Source organism: Coregonus lavaretus, assembly GCF_964263955.1.
Source record: "Coregonus lavaretus genome assembly, chromosome: 11".
NCBI lineage: Eukaryota > Metazoa > Chordata > Actinopteri > Salmoniformes > Salmonidae > Coregonus > Coregonus lavaretus.
In genome coordinates this window covers 61,218,443-61,234,478 of record NC_139998.1, presented here as the reverse complement: position 1 = coordinate 61,234,478, position 16,036 = coordinate 61,218,443, and the positions used below count along the sequence as shown (strand labels likewise).

The window sequence follows — 16,036 nt, the reverse complement described above, 5'->3', positions numbered from 1 at the left end:
CCAAACCTTCCATAACAAAGCCATCACCTACAGAGAAATGTACCTGGAGAAGAGTCCCCTAAGCAGGCTGGTCCAAGGGCTCTGTTCACAAACACAAAGACCCACAGAGCCCCAGGACAGCAACACAATTAGACCCAACCAAATCATGAGAAAACAAAAAGAGAATTACTTGACACATTGGCAAGAATTTACAAGAAAACTGAGCAAACTAGAATGCTATTTGGCCCTAAACAGAGAGTACACAGTGGCAGAATAGCTGACCACTGTGACTGACCCAAAATTAAGGAAATCTTTGACTATGTACAGACTCAGTGAGCATAGCCTTGCTATTGAGAAAGGCCGCCGAAGGCAGATCTGGCTCTCAAGAGAAGACAGGCTATGTGCACACTGCCCACAAAATGAGGTGGAAACTGAGCTGCACTTCCTAACCTCCTGCCAAATGTATGACCATATTAGAGAACAATATTTCCCTCAGATTACACAGACCCACAATCCAATTTTGATAAACTCCCATTTCACCCATTGGGTGAAATGCCACAGTGTGCAATCACAGCCGCAAGATTTGTGACCTGTTGCCACAAGAAAAGGGCAACCAGTGAAAAACAAACACCATCGTAAATACAACTCATATTTATGTTGATTTATTTTCCTTTTTGTACTTTATCTATTTGCACATCATTATAACACTGTATATAGACATAATATGACATTTGAAATTACATTAATATTTTGGAACTTTTGTGAGTGTAATGTTTACTGTACATTTTGTATTGTTTATTTCACTTTTGTTTATTATCTATTTCACTTGCTTTGGCAATGTTAACATACGTTTCCAATGCCAATAAAGCCCCTTAAATTGAAATTTAATTTAATTTAATTGAGAGAGGTTGATCTAACATTTCGGACCTCAGTGCTTTTCTGTCTCTGAGTGTGAAAGGAGTTGGTGTTGTCCCTCGTTGAGTCCCTGATAGGTGGTCTGGTGTGGGTGGTCGCCTCGCTGCTCTGCTGCTGCTGATGGAGAGACAGACAGACAGACAGACAGACAGACGTCAGACAGACAGACAGACAGACAGACAGACAGACAGACAGACAGACAGACAGACAGACAGACAGACAGACAGACAGACAGACAGACAGACAGACAGACAGACAGACAGAGAGCAGGAAGCATGGATGAGTCTTAACACAGTCAGAGCAGCAGACACACTGGAGAATAGGTTATACATTATAGTCACGACTATATTTGGTTTTCAACCAGCAATGCATGATAAAGTGAGTTTTTCCCTTAGTCATTTCTCAGTCAATACTCCATATTACGGAATGAAATTAGGCACACCTAAATGGTCAGCAGATGGCACCGCGATTCGCTTGCTAGTTTTCTTGCTGGAAGAATGTATAGAAATGTATCATTCTCCCGTAGGGATTCTCTAAGAAGACATTTAAGAAATTCCTCTAAATTGTCAACAGTGACACTCAAATGACCGAGAAAGATTACATATCAGAAGTGCCTTCTGTTTGAATATCCGAGAAAGGTGTTGATGATGTAATAAAAAAATATATTTTCTCTGCTATCTTTTACAGCAAAGAATGAAGGGAAAGCTATCTGAATGACATGGGGGAAAACAGGCTAATAATATTTCATTTTTGTTGAAGGAGAAACGAAAAAAGTAGGCAGAATTAGGATTACAGATCATACAGTCTCATTCAAAGTGAGAAATGCAGCATGTCCTCATTGGTGATCTCTCAGCATGTCCTCATTGGTGATCTCTCAGCATGTCCTCATTGGTGATCTCTCAGCATGTCCTCATTGGTGATCTATCAGCATGTCCTCATTGGTGATCTATCAGCATGTCCTCATTGGTGATCTCTCAGCATGTCCTCATTGGTGATCTCTCAGCATGTCCTCATTGGTGATCTCTCAGCATGTCCTCATTGGTGATCTCTCAGCATGTCCTCATTGGTGATCTCTCAGCATGTCCTCATTGGTGATCTCTCAGCATGTCCTCATTGGTGATCTATCAGCATGTCCTCATTGGTGATCTATCAGCATGTCCTCATTGGTGATCTCTCAGCATGTCCTCATTGGTGATCTCTCAGCATGTCCTCATTGGTGATCTATCAGCATGTCCTCATTGGTGATCTATCAGCATGTCCTCATTGGTGATCTATCAGCATGTCCTCATTGGTGATCTCTCAGCATGTCCTCATTGGTGATCTATCAGCATGTCCTCATTGGTGATCTCTCAGCATGTCCTCATTGGTGATCTCTCAGCATGTCCTCATTGGTGATCTATCAGCATGTCCTCATTGGTGATCTCTCAGCATGTCCTCATTGGTGATCTATCAGCATGTCCTCATTGGTGATCTCTCAGCATGTCCTCATTGGTGATCTCTCAGCATGTCCTCATTGGTGATCTCTCAGCATGTCCTCATTGGTGATCTCTCAGCATGTCCTCATTGGTGATCTATCAGCATGTCCTCATTGGTGATCTATCAGCATGTCCTCATTGGTGATCTATCAGCATGTCCTCATTGGTGATCTATCAGCATGTCCTCATTGGTGATCTATCAGCATGTCCTCATTGGTGATCTATCAGCATGTCCTCATTGGTGATCTATCAGCATGTCCTCATTGGTGATCTATCAGCATGTCCTCATTGGTGATCTATCTGTTCTATGTACCGAGCTGTGATGCAAAACTGAAACCTAGCCACTCTCTCCTCTGCTAGCAACAGTAGCTAAGACATATTTGAAATTGAATTCGAGCAAGATAGCTGTCACGATTCCCCTCCTGGCAGCGGGGTCCGGGTGGAACGAGCGGGCCCTGATCGACCATTTCCGGTGCCATCTGTGGGAGGACGTCCGACAGGAGCTAGCCTGCTGAGACACCATGTTGTCCTTCAACAAACTGGTGGACATGGCCATTCGTTTGGACAACCTGCTGGCAGCCAGAGGACGTCCTGCCCGTTTCCACCCCGGACGACTCGGATCCCGAGCCGATGGAGCTGGGTGGAGCCGCCGTCCGAGAGCGGAGGAGGACAGCGACAGTGCCACTCTGGTGGCACGAAGGGACAATCCACCACACGTCGTAGTCAACGTTCTTTTGGTCCTGGAGGCGGCAGGCAGGGCACTCTTGCATCACCCCAGGTATCGAACACCCACACTCGTTCAGAGCCCTCTGCTGCGCACTGTAAAATACACATCTCCTTTCCTGAGCACATGGTAGTTCCCCAGTGTAAGGCGCTAGTCGATTCAGGCGCAGCTGGGAACTTTATGGACAGGGCATTCGCACACCGTATAGGCATTCCATTGATTCCCCTATCCATTCCATGCCCCATCAGAGCACTTGATAGTCGACCATTAGGGTCCGGGTTGGTTAAGGAAGTTACTGCACCAGTCACCATGATTACCCAGGAGAATCATTGTGAGCAGGTTACTTTTTCCATTATTGAGTCTCCTGCTTTCCCTGTGGTATTAGGTATCCCTTGGCTAGCACTCCACAACCCCACCTTCTCATGGCCGCAGAGGGTTCTCACGGGGTGTTCGCAAGAGTGTCAGGGTAGGTGTCTAGGTGTTTCCGTTGGTGCAACCATGGTGGAAAGTCCAGACAGTACCTCCACCGTGCGCATTCCCCCCGAATACCTCGATCTGGCGCAAGCGTTCTCTAAAACCCAAACCCTAAAACGCAGGCGACTAAATTACCACCTCATCGGGCGGGGGATTACGCGATAAACCTCCGGGTAGACGCCGGGTAGACGCCGGGTAGACGCCGGGTAGACGCCGGGTAGACGCCGGGTAGACGCTGTACCTCCCAGGAGTCATATATACCCCCTGTCACAGGCTGAAACGGTGGCTATGGAAACATGTCACTGAGTCCCTGCGCCAGGGGTATATACACGTCCCTCCACTTCACCCGCCTCCTCGAGTTTCTTCTTTGTGAAGAAGAAGGACGGACCACTGAACAGGGAGACGATAATATTTAGTTATCCTCTCCCCCTCATTCCTTCAGTGATTGAGTCAATGCATGGGGCGTGCTTCTTCACCAAATTAGATCTCAGGAGTGCGTACAACCTGGTGCGTATCCGAGAGGGAGATGAGTGGAAGACAGCATTCAGCACAACCACGGGGCATTATGAATACCTGGTGATGCCCTATGGTTTGATGAATGCTCCCTCAGTTTTCCAGTCCTTTGTGAACGAGGTGTTTCGGGACATGCTTGGTCGCGGTGTAGTGGTCTACATCGATGACATCCTGGTGTATTCCGCTACACGCGCCGAGCATGTGTCCCTGGTTCGCAAGGTGCTGGGCCGACTGTTGGAAAATTACCTTTATGCTAAGGCAGAGAAGTGTCTGTTTTTCCAACAGTCCGTCTCCTTCCTCGGATACCGCATTACCACCTCAGGTGTGGAGATGGAGGGAGATCGCATTTCAGCCGTGCGTAATTGGCCAACTCCAACCACGGTTAAGGAGGTGCAGCGCTTCCTTGGCTTTGCCAACTACTATCGGAGGTTTATCCGGGGCTTGGCAAGGTCGCAGCTCCCATTACCTCCCTGTTGAAGGGTGGGCCATCCTGGCTCCGCTGGTCTGCTGAGGCTGACCTGGCCTTCAGCAAACTGCGGGGTCTGTTCACCTCAGCCCCAGTACTGGCCCACCCCGATTCATCACTACCGTTCGTAGTGGAGGTGGATGCGTCTGAGGTTGGGATAAGAGCTGTCCTGTCTAAACGCTCGGGTACGCCACCCAAGCTCCACCCCTGTGCGTTCTTCTCGAAGAAGCTCAGCCCGGCGGAGCAGAACTGCAGCGTTGGTGATCGGGAGCTGTTGGCTGTTGGCCGAGCCTTGACCGTCTGGAGGCATTGGCTCGAGGGGGCAAAACACCCTTTCCTCGTCTGGACGGACCACCGTAACCCGGAGTACATCCGGGCAGCGAGGAGGCTGAATCCTCGCCAGGCCAGATGGGCCCTATTCTTCACCTGGTTTGATTTCACTCTATCATACATCCCGGGTACGAAGAACATGAAGGCAGATGCGCTGTCCCGGCTGTATGACACAGAGGAGAGGCCCAGCGACAACACCCCCATACTCCCGGCCTCCTGCATTGTGGCGCCGGTAGTATGGGCGATGGACGCGGATATAGAGCAGGCATCCCTCTCCACCTCAGTGTCCAGCTGAACTACAGTACGTGCCTGCTCTTCTCCGTGATCGTCTGATCTACTGGGCACACACGTCATCCTCCTCTGGTCACCCAGGTATCGGCCGTACAGAGCGCTGCCTGACCGGAAAATACTGGTGGCCTACCTTGGCTAAGGACGTGAGGGTGTATGTCTCCTCCTGCTCGGTGTGCGCCCAGAGTAAGGCACCTAGTTACCTCCCAGCAGGTAAGTTACAGCCTTTACCAGTTCCACAACGACCATGGTCTCACCTAAGTGTTGATTTTCTAACTGATCTTCCCCTCTCCCAAGGTAACACCACCATCCTGGTCGTTGTGGACCGCTTTTCTAAAGCCTGCCGCCTCCTTCCTCTGCCCGGTCTCCCCACGGCCCTGCAGACTGCGGAGGCCCTGTTTACTCACGTCTTCCGGCACTACGGGGTACCAGAGGATATAGTGTCTGACCAAGGTCCCCAGTTCACGTCCAAGGTCTGGAAGGCGTTCATGGAACGTCTGGGGGTCTCGGTCAGCCTGACCTCTGGGTTCCACCCCGAGAGTAATGGGCAGGTGGCACGGGTAAATTAGGACGTGGGTAGGTTCCTATGGTCCGACTGCCAGGACCGGCCGGGGGAGTGGTCGGTGTTCTTGCCATGGGCAGAATATGCCCAGAACTCTCTACACCACTCCTCCACTAACCTAACGCCTTTCCAGTGTATTATAGGTTACCAACCGGTTCTGGCACCGTGGCACCAGAGCCAGACCTAGGCTCCTGCGGTGGATGACTGGTTTTGGCGCGCAGAGGTGACGTGGGATGCTGCCCACGTTCACCTCCAATGCGCTGTGCGTCGTCAGAAGGCCAACGCTGACCGCCACCGCAGTGAGGCCCCCGTCTTTGTACCGGGGGATCGGGTCTGCCCCTCCGCCTGCCGGAAGCTGAGCCCGCGGTTTGTGGGGCCGTTCAAAGTCCTGAGGAGAGTAAACAAGGTCACTTATAGCTTATTACTCCCCCTGATTACCGTATTAACCCCTCGTTCCATGTGTATCTCCTCAGGCCGGTGGTAGCTCGTCCGCTCCAGGAGGCTGAGGTGCGGGAGGTCCCTCAACATCCTCTGGACATCAAGGGGGCCCCGGCGTACTCTGTCCGTTCCATCCTGGATTCGAGGCGTCGGGTGGGGGGCCTTCAGTAACTCGTGGAGTGGGAGGGGTACGGTCCGGAGGAACGGTGCTGTGTCCCTGTGAGGGATATCTTCGATATCTTCGATATCTTCGATCCGTAACATCCTCGATCCCTCCATGTTACGGGATTTCCAGCGTCGCCATCCAGCTCGCCCTGCTCCGCGTCCTCCTGGCCGTCCCCGAGGCTGGTGTCGGCGCGCTGCTGGAGCCAAGCGTCAAGGGGGTCACGACTTCTGCCGAGGCTGCCTCCCCTCCTTGTTCGGGCAGGTTTCGGCGTTCGGCGTCACCGGCTTACTAGCTACTGCCGATCCATTTATCATCACTCCATTTGCCTTGTCTTCAATCACACACACCTGGTCCTTATTCCCTCATTAGTCATGGTATAAGTGTTCCCTCTGGTTCCTTGTCTGTGTGGGTGATTGTTTGTTTGTGGAGGTTTGTGAAGCTCGGTGGAGCTCGTGTATTATGTATCGACTAGAGTATTTTTCCTATGTGCCTTGTATTTTCCAGTGCGCCTGTGTTGTGCCCTGGAGTGTGTTTGACGCATTTCTGCGTAAACCTGTATTTTGTGGATTAAAGCCTGTTATTCTGTGATTTACCCTCCTGCACCGGACTCCTTCATCACCACCTCATCACAATAGCCTACATTATTGAAATTGTAACTGTTTCGTTAGCGCCGGAGAAGATGGCTGCCGTTTTACAGCCCTCTAACCAATTGTACTATTATGTGTGTTTTTCCGCATTATTTGTAATTTATTTTGTACATAATGTTTCTGCCATCGTCTCTTATAACCAAAAAGAGCTTCTGGATATCAGGACAGCGATTACTCACCTCGTATTGGACGAATATTTTTTCTTCAACGAGGCGGCCGCGAAGGATATCATACAGACACCCGACAAGGCCCAAATCCCCGTCATTCGCGTGAGGAAGAGACGGAGATATCGTGGACGTAGATCGGGGTGCCTTGTAAGGAACCGACGGCGAGCGAGTAAACTGCCTCTTCCATCAATCCTATTAGCCAACGTTCAATCATTTGAAAATAAATTGGATGACTTAAGATTACGGTTATCCTACCAACGGGACATTAAAAACTGTAATATCTTATGTTTCACCGAGTCGTGGCTGAACGACGACATGGATTTCATACAGCTAGCGGGCTATACGCTACATCGGCAGGATAGAACGGCTGACTCCGGTAAGACAAGGGGTGGCGGTCTGTGTATATTTGTAAACAACAGCTGGTGCACAAAATCAAATACTAAGGAAGTCTCAAGGTTTTGCTCGCCTGAGGTAGAGTATCTTATGATAAGCTGTAGACCACACTATTTACCAAGAGAGTTTTCATCTATATTTTTCATAGCTGTCTATTTACCACCACAAACCAATGCTGGCATTAAGATTGCACTGAATGAGTTGTACAAGGCCATAAATCAACAGGAAAACGCTCATCCAGATGCAGCGCTCCTAGTGGCCGGGGACTTTAATGCAGGGAAACTTAAATCCGTTCTACCTAATTTCTACCAGCATGTTAAATGTGCAACCAGAGGAAAAAAAACTCTAGACCACCTTTACTCCACACACAGAGACGCATACAAAGCTCTCCCTCGCCCTCCATTTGGCAAATCTGACCATAACTCTATCCTCCTGATTCCTGCTTATAAGCAAAAACTAAAGCAGGAAGCACCAGTGACTCGGTTAATAAAAAAGTGGTCAGATGACGCAGATGCTAAGCTACAGGACTGTTTTGCTAGCACAGACTGGAACATGTTCCGGGATTCTTCAGACAGCATTGAGGAGTACACCACATCAGTCACTGGCTTCATCAATAAGTGCATCGATGATGTCGTCCCCACAGTGACCGTACGTACATACCCCAACCAGAAGCCATGGATTACAGGAAACATCCGCACTGAGCTAAAGGGTAGAGCTGCCGCTTTCAAGGAACGGGACTCTAACCCGGACGCTTATAAGAAATCCCGCTATGACCTCAGACGAACCATCAAACAGGCAAAGAGTCAATACAGGACTAAGATTGAATCGTACTACACTGGCTCTGACGCTCGTCGGATGTGGCAGGGCTTGAAAACTATTACAGACTACAAAGGGAAGCACAGCCGCGAGCTGCCCAGTGACACAAGCCTACCAGACGAGCTAAACCACTTCTATGCTCGCTTCGAGGCAAGCAACACTGAAGCATGCATGAGAGCACCAGCTGTTCCGGATGACTATGTGATCACGCTCTCCGTAGCCGATGTGAGTAAGACTTTTAAGCAGGTCAACATTCACAAGGCCGCAGGGCCAGACGGATTACCAGGACGTGTACTCCGAGCATGTGCTGACCAACTGGCAAGTGTCTTCACTGACATTTTCAACATGTCCCTGACTGAGTCTGTAATACCAACATGTTTCAAGCAGACCACCATAGTCCCCGTGCCCAAGGGCTCTAAGATAACCTGCCTAAATGACTACCGACCCGTAGCACTGACGTCTGTAGCCATGAAGTGCTTTGAAAGGCTGGTCATGGCTCACATCAACAGCATTATCCCAGAAACCCTAGACCCACTCCAATTTGCATACCGCCCCAACAGATCCACAGATGATGCAATCTCTATTGCACTCCACACTGCCCTTTCCCACCTGGACAAGAGGAACACCTACGTGAGAATGCTATTCATTGACTACAGCTCAGCATTCAACACCATAGTGCCCTCTAAGCTCATCACTAAGCTAAGGATCCTGGGACTAAACACCTCCCTCTGCAACTGGATCCTGGACTTCCTGACGGGCCGCCCCCAGGTGGTAAGGGTAGGTAACAACATATCTGCCACACTGATCCTCAACACGGGGGCCCCTCAGGGGTGCGTGCTCAGTCCCCTCCTGTACTCTCTGTTCACCCATGACTGCATGGCCAGGCACGACTCCAACACCATCATTAAGTTTGCCGATGACACAAGAGTGGTAGGCCTGATCACCGACAACGATGAGACAGCCTATAGGGAGGAGGTCAGAGACCTGGCCGTGTGGTGCCAGGACAACAACCTCTCCCTCAACGTGACCAAGACAAAGGAGATGATTGTGGACTACAGGAAAAAAAAGAGGACTGAGCACGCCCCCATTCTCATCGACGGGGCTGTAGTGGAACAGAGAGAGCTTCAAGTTCCTTGGTGTCCACATCACCAACGAACTATCATGGTCCAAACACACCAAGACAGTCGTGAAGAGGGCACGACAAAGCCTATTCCCCCTCAGGAGACTGAAAAGATTTGGCATGGGTCCTCAGATCCTCAAAAAATTCTACAGCTGCACCATCGAGAGCATCCTGACTGGTTGCATCACCGCCTGGTATGGCAACTGCTTGGCCTCCGACCGCAAGGCACTACAGAGGGTAGTGCGTACGGCCCAGTACATCACTGGGGCCAAGCTTCCTGCCATCCAGGACCTCTATACCAGGCGGTGTCAGAGGAAGGCTCTCAAAATTGTCAAAGACTCCAGCCACCCTAGTCATAGACTGTTCTCTCTGCTACCGCACGGCAAGCGGTACCGGAGTGCCAAGTCTAGGTCCAAAAGACTTCTCAACAGCTTCTACCCCCAAGCCATAAGACTCCTGAACAGCTAATCATGGCTACCCGGACTATTTGCACTGCCCCCCCACCCCATCCTTTTTACGCTGCTGCTACTCTGTTAATTATTTATGCATAGTCACTTTAACTCTACCCACATGTACATATTACCTCAACTACCTCAACTAGCCGGTGCCCCCGCACATTGACTCTGCAACGGTACCCCCCTGTATATATAGCCTCCCTACTGTCACTTTATTTTACTTCTGCTCTTTTTTTTCTCAACACTTTTTTTTGTTGTTGTTTTATTTTTACTTTTTTTGTTAAAAATAAATGCACTGTTGGTTAAGGGCTGTAAGTAAGCATTTCACTGTAATGTCTGCACCTGTTGTATTCGGCGCATGTGACCAATAAAATTTGATTTGATTTGATTTGATTTGATTTAACGTCAGTTGCTAGCTAGCTTTCTAGCCAGGCTCCCGGGTTAACGTCTTGTCCGAGCAGCCCACTTTTGGCTAGCTAAGTCGTTGTACCTTGACAATTTCGACCCTCAACATACTTATTTTGTTCAATTATCTCAGCCATAGTCACAATTAAATTCATGGCAGATCAACTATCTAACAGGCATGGGCTCAGATCGGCAACAAACATTCATTTTGTTGAATCTAACCAACCTCTCCACCGTACGTAGCTAGCTAGTTAGCTAATTTAAACAATCCTCTTAAATTACATATACCGTGACAGTTTCATCAAACATTAGTGAATGTTATAGCTATGTCTATTCTTACCTTGATCGTCGGTACTAGCTACTCTTTGGCCATATCTCCAATATTATTTGGAGTCTCATCACAAAATCATACACATAGGTGTCCAGGCAATGTTGTTCTGCACTAAGATAGCTGTTGACTGATGTTGCAGCACCTTAGCCTAATTTATCCAGACTTTCTGGATAAATGGAAATCAGAGCCGGTTCCATAAGCGGTCGCTTAGGGCCCCTGGCCACTAGGGGGCCCGACCCAAAACATGTAAAAGAAAATGAGGAAATCAGTGGGCTCAACTTACTATTGAGAGTAAGAATAGTAGATATTATGTCTGTCACTGACAGTCACTCAATTAGCCATGTCAGCTAACAATTATTAGATTGGTAGTTAGTCTAGCCAGCAATTTAATCTTGTCACAATCATGACCAAAAACCAACTGGGCCCAGGGGCCCTGACCTCCAGGTGGCCCGGTGAATAATCTGTCGATGTGCCCTTGAGCAAGGAACTTAACCCTAATTGCTCCTGTATGTCGCTCTGAATAAGAGTGTCTGCTGAATGACTAAATGTAAAATGTAGGTGGTGGGCCTCCCAACCACATTTCACTAAGCGCCCCCAAAAGTCTAGAGCCGCCCCTGTGTGTAATTCATAAACAACTTCGCTATTGAAATGCAAGCAGCAGGTGATGAGACCAATTCCAGAAAGTATTACAATACCAAAACATAATATTTCAGTCAAGTCATCCTTACCAACATGATTGTAATACAGTCATCAGTTCTATTCATATTCACCTACTGGACCTCCTTAGCACAAACAAGAACATGAAACAAAGATGATTCACTTTATTTTAAATGACGACATAATGGTGGAGGAATCACACATTGTTAAATGTGGTAGCAGCAAGATGTCTGTTTACCTTCATCAGTCCAATCACCAAAGACTGCTATAGTAGAGGGAGAGAGGTTACAAGAGGAAAGGGTGGAGACTAGACTGCTATAGTAGAGGGAGAGAGGTTACAAGAGGAAAGGGTGGAGGGACTAGACTGCTATAGTAGAGGGAGAGAGGTTACAAGAGGAAAGGGTGGAGGGACTAGACTGCTATGGTAGAGGGAGAGAGGTTTCAAGAGGAAAGGGTGGAGGGACTAGACTGCTATAGTAGAGGGAGAGAGGTTACAAGAGGAAAGGGTGGAGGGACTAGACTGCTATGGTAGAGGGAGAGAGGTTACAAGAGGAAAGGGTGGAGGGACTAGACTGCTATAGTAGAGGGAGAGAGGTTACAAGAGGAAAGGGTGGAGGGACTAGACTGCTATAGTAGAGGGAGAGAGGTTACAAGAGGAAAGGGTGGAGGGACTAGACTGCTATAGTAGAGGGAGAGAGGTTACAAGAGGAAAGGGTGGAGGGACTAGACTGCTATGGTAGAGGGAGAGAGGTTACAAGAGGAAAGGGTGGAGAGACTGCTATGGTAGAGGGAGAGAGGTTACAAGAGGAAAGGGTGGAGGGACTAGACTGCTATAGTAGAGGGAGAGAGGTTACAAGAGGAAAGGGTGGAGGGACTAGACTGCTATGGTAGAGGGAGAGAGGTTACAAGAGGAAAGGGTGGAGGGACTAGACTGCTATAGTAGAGGGAGAGAGGTTACAAGAGGAAAGGGTGGAGGGACTAGACTGCTATATTAGAGGGAGAGAGGTTACAAGAGGAAAGGGTGGAGGGACTAGACTGCTATGGTAGAGGGAGAGAGGTTACAAGAGGAAAGGGTGGAGGGACTAGACTGCTATGGTAGAGGGAGAGAGGTTACAAGAGGAAAGGGTGGAGGGACTAGACTGCTATAGTAGAGGGAGAGAGGTTACAAGAGGAAAGGGTGGAGGGACTAGACTGCTATGGTAGAGGGAGAGAGGTTACAAGAGGAAAGGGTGGAGGGACTAGACTGCTATGGTAGAGGGAGAGAGGTTACAAGGGGAAAGGGTGGAGGGACTAGACTGCTATAGTAGAGGGAGAGAGGTTACAAGAGGAAAGGGTGGAGGGACTAGACTGCTATAGTAGAGGGAGAGAGGTTACAAGAGGAAAGGGTGGAGGGACTAGACTGCTATGGTAGAGGGAGAGAGGTTACAAGAGGAAAGGGTGGAGGGACTAGACTGCTATGGTAGAGGGAGAGAGGTTACAAGAGGAAAGGGTGGAGGGACTAGACTGCTATAGTAGAGGGAGAGAGGTTACAAGAGGAAAGGGTGGAGGGACTAGACTGCTATAGTAGAGGGAGAGAGGTTACAAGAGGAAAGGGTGGAGGGACTAGACTGCTATAGTAGAGGGAGAGGGGTTACAAGGGGAAAGGGTGAGGGACTAGACTGCTATGGTAGAGAGAGAGAGGTTACAAGAGGAAAGGGTGGAGGGACTAGACTGCTATGGTAGAGGGAGAGAGGTTACAAGAGGAAAGGGTGGAGGGACTAGACTGCTATAGTAGAGGGAGAGAGGTTACAAGAGGAAAGGGTGGAGGGACTAGACTGCTATATTAGAGGGAGAGAGGTTACAAGAGGAAAGGGTGGAGGGACTAGACTGCTATGGTAGAGGGAGAGAGGTTACAAGAGGAAAGGGTGGAGGGACTAGACTGCTATGGTAGAGGGAGAGAGGTTACAAGAGGAAAGGGTGGAGGGACTAGACTGCTATAGTAGAGGGAGAGAGGTTACAAGAGGAAAGGGTGGAGGGACTAGACTGCTATGGTAGAGGGAGAGAGGTTACAAGAGGAAAGGGTGGAGGGACTAGACTGCTATAGTAGAGGGAGAGAGTTTACAAGAGGAAAGGGTGGAGGGACTAGACTGCTATAGTAGAGGGAGAGAGGTTACAAGAGGAAAGGGTGGAGGGGCTAGACTGCTATAGTAGAGGGAGAGAGGTTACAAGAGGAAAGGGTGGAGGGACTAGACTGCTATAGTAGAGGGAGAGAGGTTACAAGAGGAAAGGGTGGAGGGACTGCTATAGTAGAGGGAGAGAGGTTACAAGAGGAAAGGGTGGAGGGACTAGACTGCTATAGTAGAGGGAGAGAGGTTACAAGAGGAAAGGGTGGAGGGACTAGACTGCTATGGTAGAGGGAGAGAGGTTACAAGAGGAAAGGGTGGAGGGACTAGACTGCTATAGTAGAGGGAGAGAGGTTACAAGAGGAAAGGGTGGAGGGACTAGACTGCTATGGTAGAGGGAGAGAGGTTACAAGAGGAAAGGGTGGAGGGACTAGACTGCTATGGTAGAGGGAGAGAGATAACAATAGGAAAGGGTGGAGGGACTAGACTGCTATAGTAGAGGGAGAGAGGTTACAAGAGGAAAGGGTGGAGGGACTAGACTGCTATAGTAGAGGGAGAGAGGTTACAAGAGGAAAGGGTGGAGAGACTGCTATAGTAGAGGGAGAGAGGTTACAAGAGGAAAGGGTGGAGGGACTAGACTGCTATAGTAGAGGGAGAGAGGTTACAAGAGGAAAGGGTGGAGGGACTAGACTGCTATGGTAGAGAGAGAGAGTTTACAAGAGGAAAGGGTGGAGAGACTAGACTGATATAGTAGAGGGAGAGAGGTTTCAAGAGGAAAGGGTGGAGGGACTAGACTGCTATAGTAGAGGGAGAGAGGTTACAAGAGGAAAGGGTGGAGGGACTAGACTGCTATAGTAGAGGGAGAGAGGTTACAAGAGGAAAGGGTGGAGGGACTAGACTGCTATAGTAGAGGGAGAGAGGTTACAAGAGGAAAGGGTGGAGGGACTAGACTGCTATGGTAGAGGGAGAGAGGTTACAAGAGGAAAGGGTGGAGGGACTAGACTGCTATAGTAGAGGGAGAGAGGTTACAAGAGGAAAGGGTGGAGGGACTAGACTGCTATGGTAGAGGGAGAGAGGTTACAAGAGGAAAGGGTGGAGGGACTAGACTGCTATAGTAGAGGGAGAGAGTTTACAAGAGGAAAGGGTGGAGGGACTAGACTGCTATAGTAGAGGGAGAGAGGTTACAAGAGGAAAGGGTGGAGGGGCTAGACTGCTATAGTAGAGGGAGAGAGGTTACAAGAGGAAAGGGTGGAGGGACTAGACTGCTATAGTAGAGGGAGAGAGGTTACAAGAGGAAAGGGTGGAGGGACTAGACTGCTATAGTAGAGGGAGAGAGGTTACAAGAGGAAAGGGTGGAGGGACTGCTATAGTAGAGGGAGAGAGGTTACAAGAGGAAAGGGTGGAGGGACTAGACTGCTATAGTAGAGGGAGAGAGGTTACAAGAGGAAAGGGTGGAGGGACTAGACTGCTATGGTAGAGGGAGAGAGGTTACAAGAGGAAAGGGTGGAGGGACTAGACTGCTATAGTAGAGGGAGAGAGTTTACAAGAGGAAAGGGTGGAGGGACTAGACTGCTATAGTAGACGGAGAGAGGTTACAAGAGGAAAGGGTGGAGGGACTAGACTGCTATGGTAGAGGGAGAGAGGTTACAAGAGGAAAGGGTGGAGGGACTAGACTGCTATAGTAGAGGGAGAGAGGTTACAAGAGGAAAGGGTGGAGGGACTAGACTGCTATGGTAGAGGGAGAGAGGTTACAAGAGGAAAGGGTGGAGGGACTAGACTGCTATGGTAGAGGGAGAGAGGTTACAAGAGGAAAGGGTGGAGGGACTAGACTGCTATGGTAGAGGGAGAGAGGTTACAAGAGGAAAGGGTGGAGGGACTAGACTGCTATAGTAGAGGGAGAGAGGTTACAAGAGGAAAGGGTGGAGGGACTAGACTGCTATGGTAGAGGGAGAGAGGTTACAAGAGGAAAGGGTGGAGGGACTAGACTGCTATGGTAGAGGGAGAGAGGTTACAATAGGAAAGGGTGGAGGGACTAGACTGCTATAGTAGAGGGAGAGAGGTTACAAGAGGAAAGGGTGGAGGGACTAGACTGCTATAGTAGAGGGAGAGAGGTTACAAGAGGAAAGGGTGGAGAGACTGCTATAGTAGAGGGAGAGAGGTTACAAGAGGAAAGGGTGGAGGGACTAGACTGCTATAGTAGAGGGAGAGAGGTTACAAGAGGAAAGGGTGGAGGGACTAGACTGCTATGGTAGAGAGAGAGAGGTTACAAGAGGAAAGGGTGGAGGGACTAGACTGCTATAGTAGAGGGAGAGAGGTTACAAGAGGAAAGGGTGGAGAGACTAGACTGATATAGTAGAGGGAGAGAGGTTACAAGAGGAAAGGGTGGAGGGACTAGACTGCTATAGTAGAGGGAGAGAGGTTACAAGAGGAAAGGGTGGAGGGACTAGACTGCTATAGTAGAGGGAGAGAGGTTACAAGAGGAAAGGGTGGAGGGACTAGACTGCTATAGTAGAGGGAGAGAGGTTACAAGAGGAAAGGGTGGAGGGACTAGACTGCTATGGTAGAGGGAGAGAGGTTACAAGAGGAAAGGGTGGAGGGACTAGACTGCTATGG

At 49.3% G+C, this 16,036-nt stretch overlaps 1 protein-coding gene across 1 annotated transcript in view; it reads right to left on the bottom strand.

Annotated features, from left to right (window-relative positions):
- Nucleotides 1-16,036, bottom strand: part of LOC311137618 (cyclin-dependent kinase-like 5) — a gene marked incomplete at its 3' end in the record, with an annotated part of 239,460 nt that overhangs the window by 36,142 nt on the left and 187,282 nt on the right. The window contains exon 12 of the mRNA XM_084172120.1: nt 907-1,011. Coding sequence (XP_084028246.1) covers nt 907-1,011 — 105 coding nt within the window. The remainder of the gene's footprint in view (nt 1-906; nt 1,012-16,036) is intronic.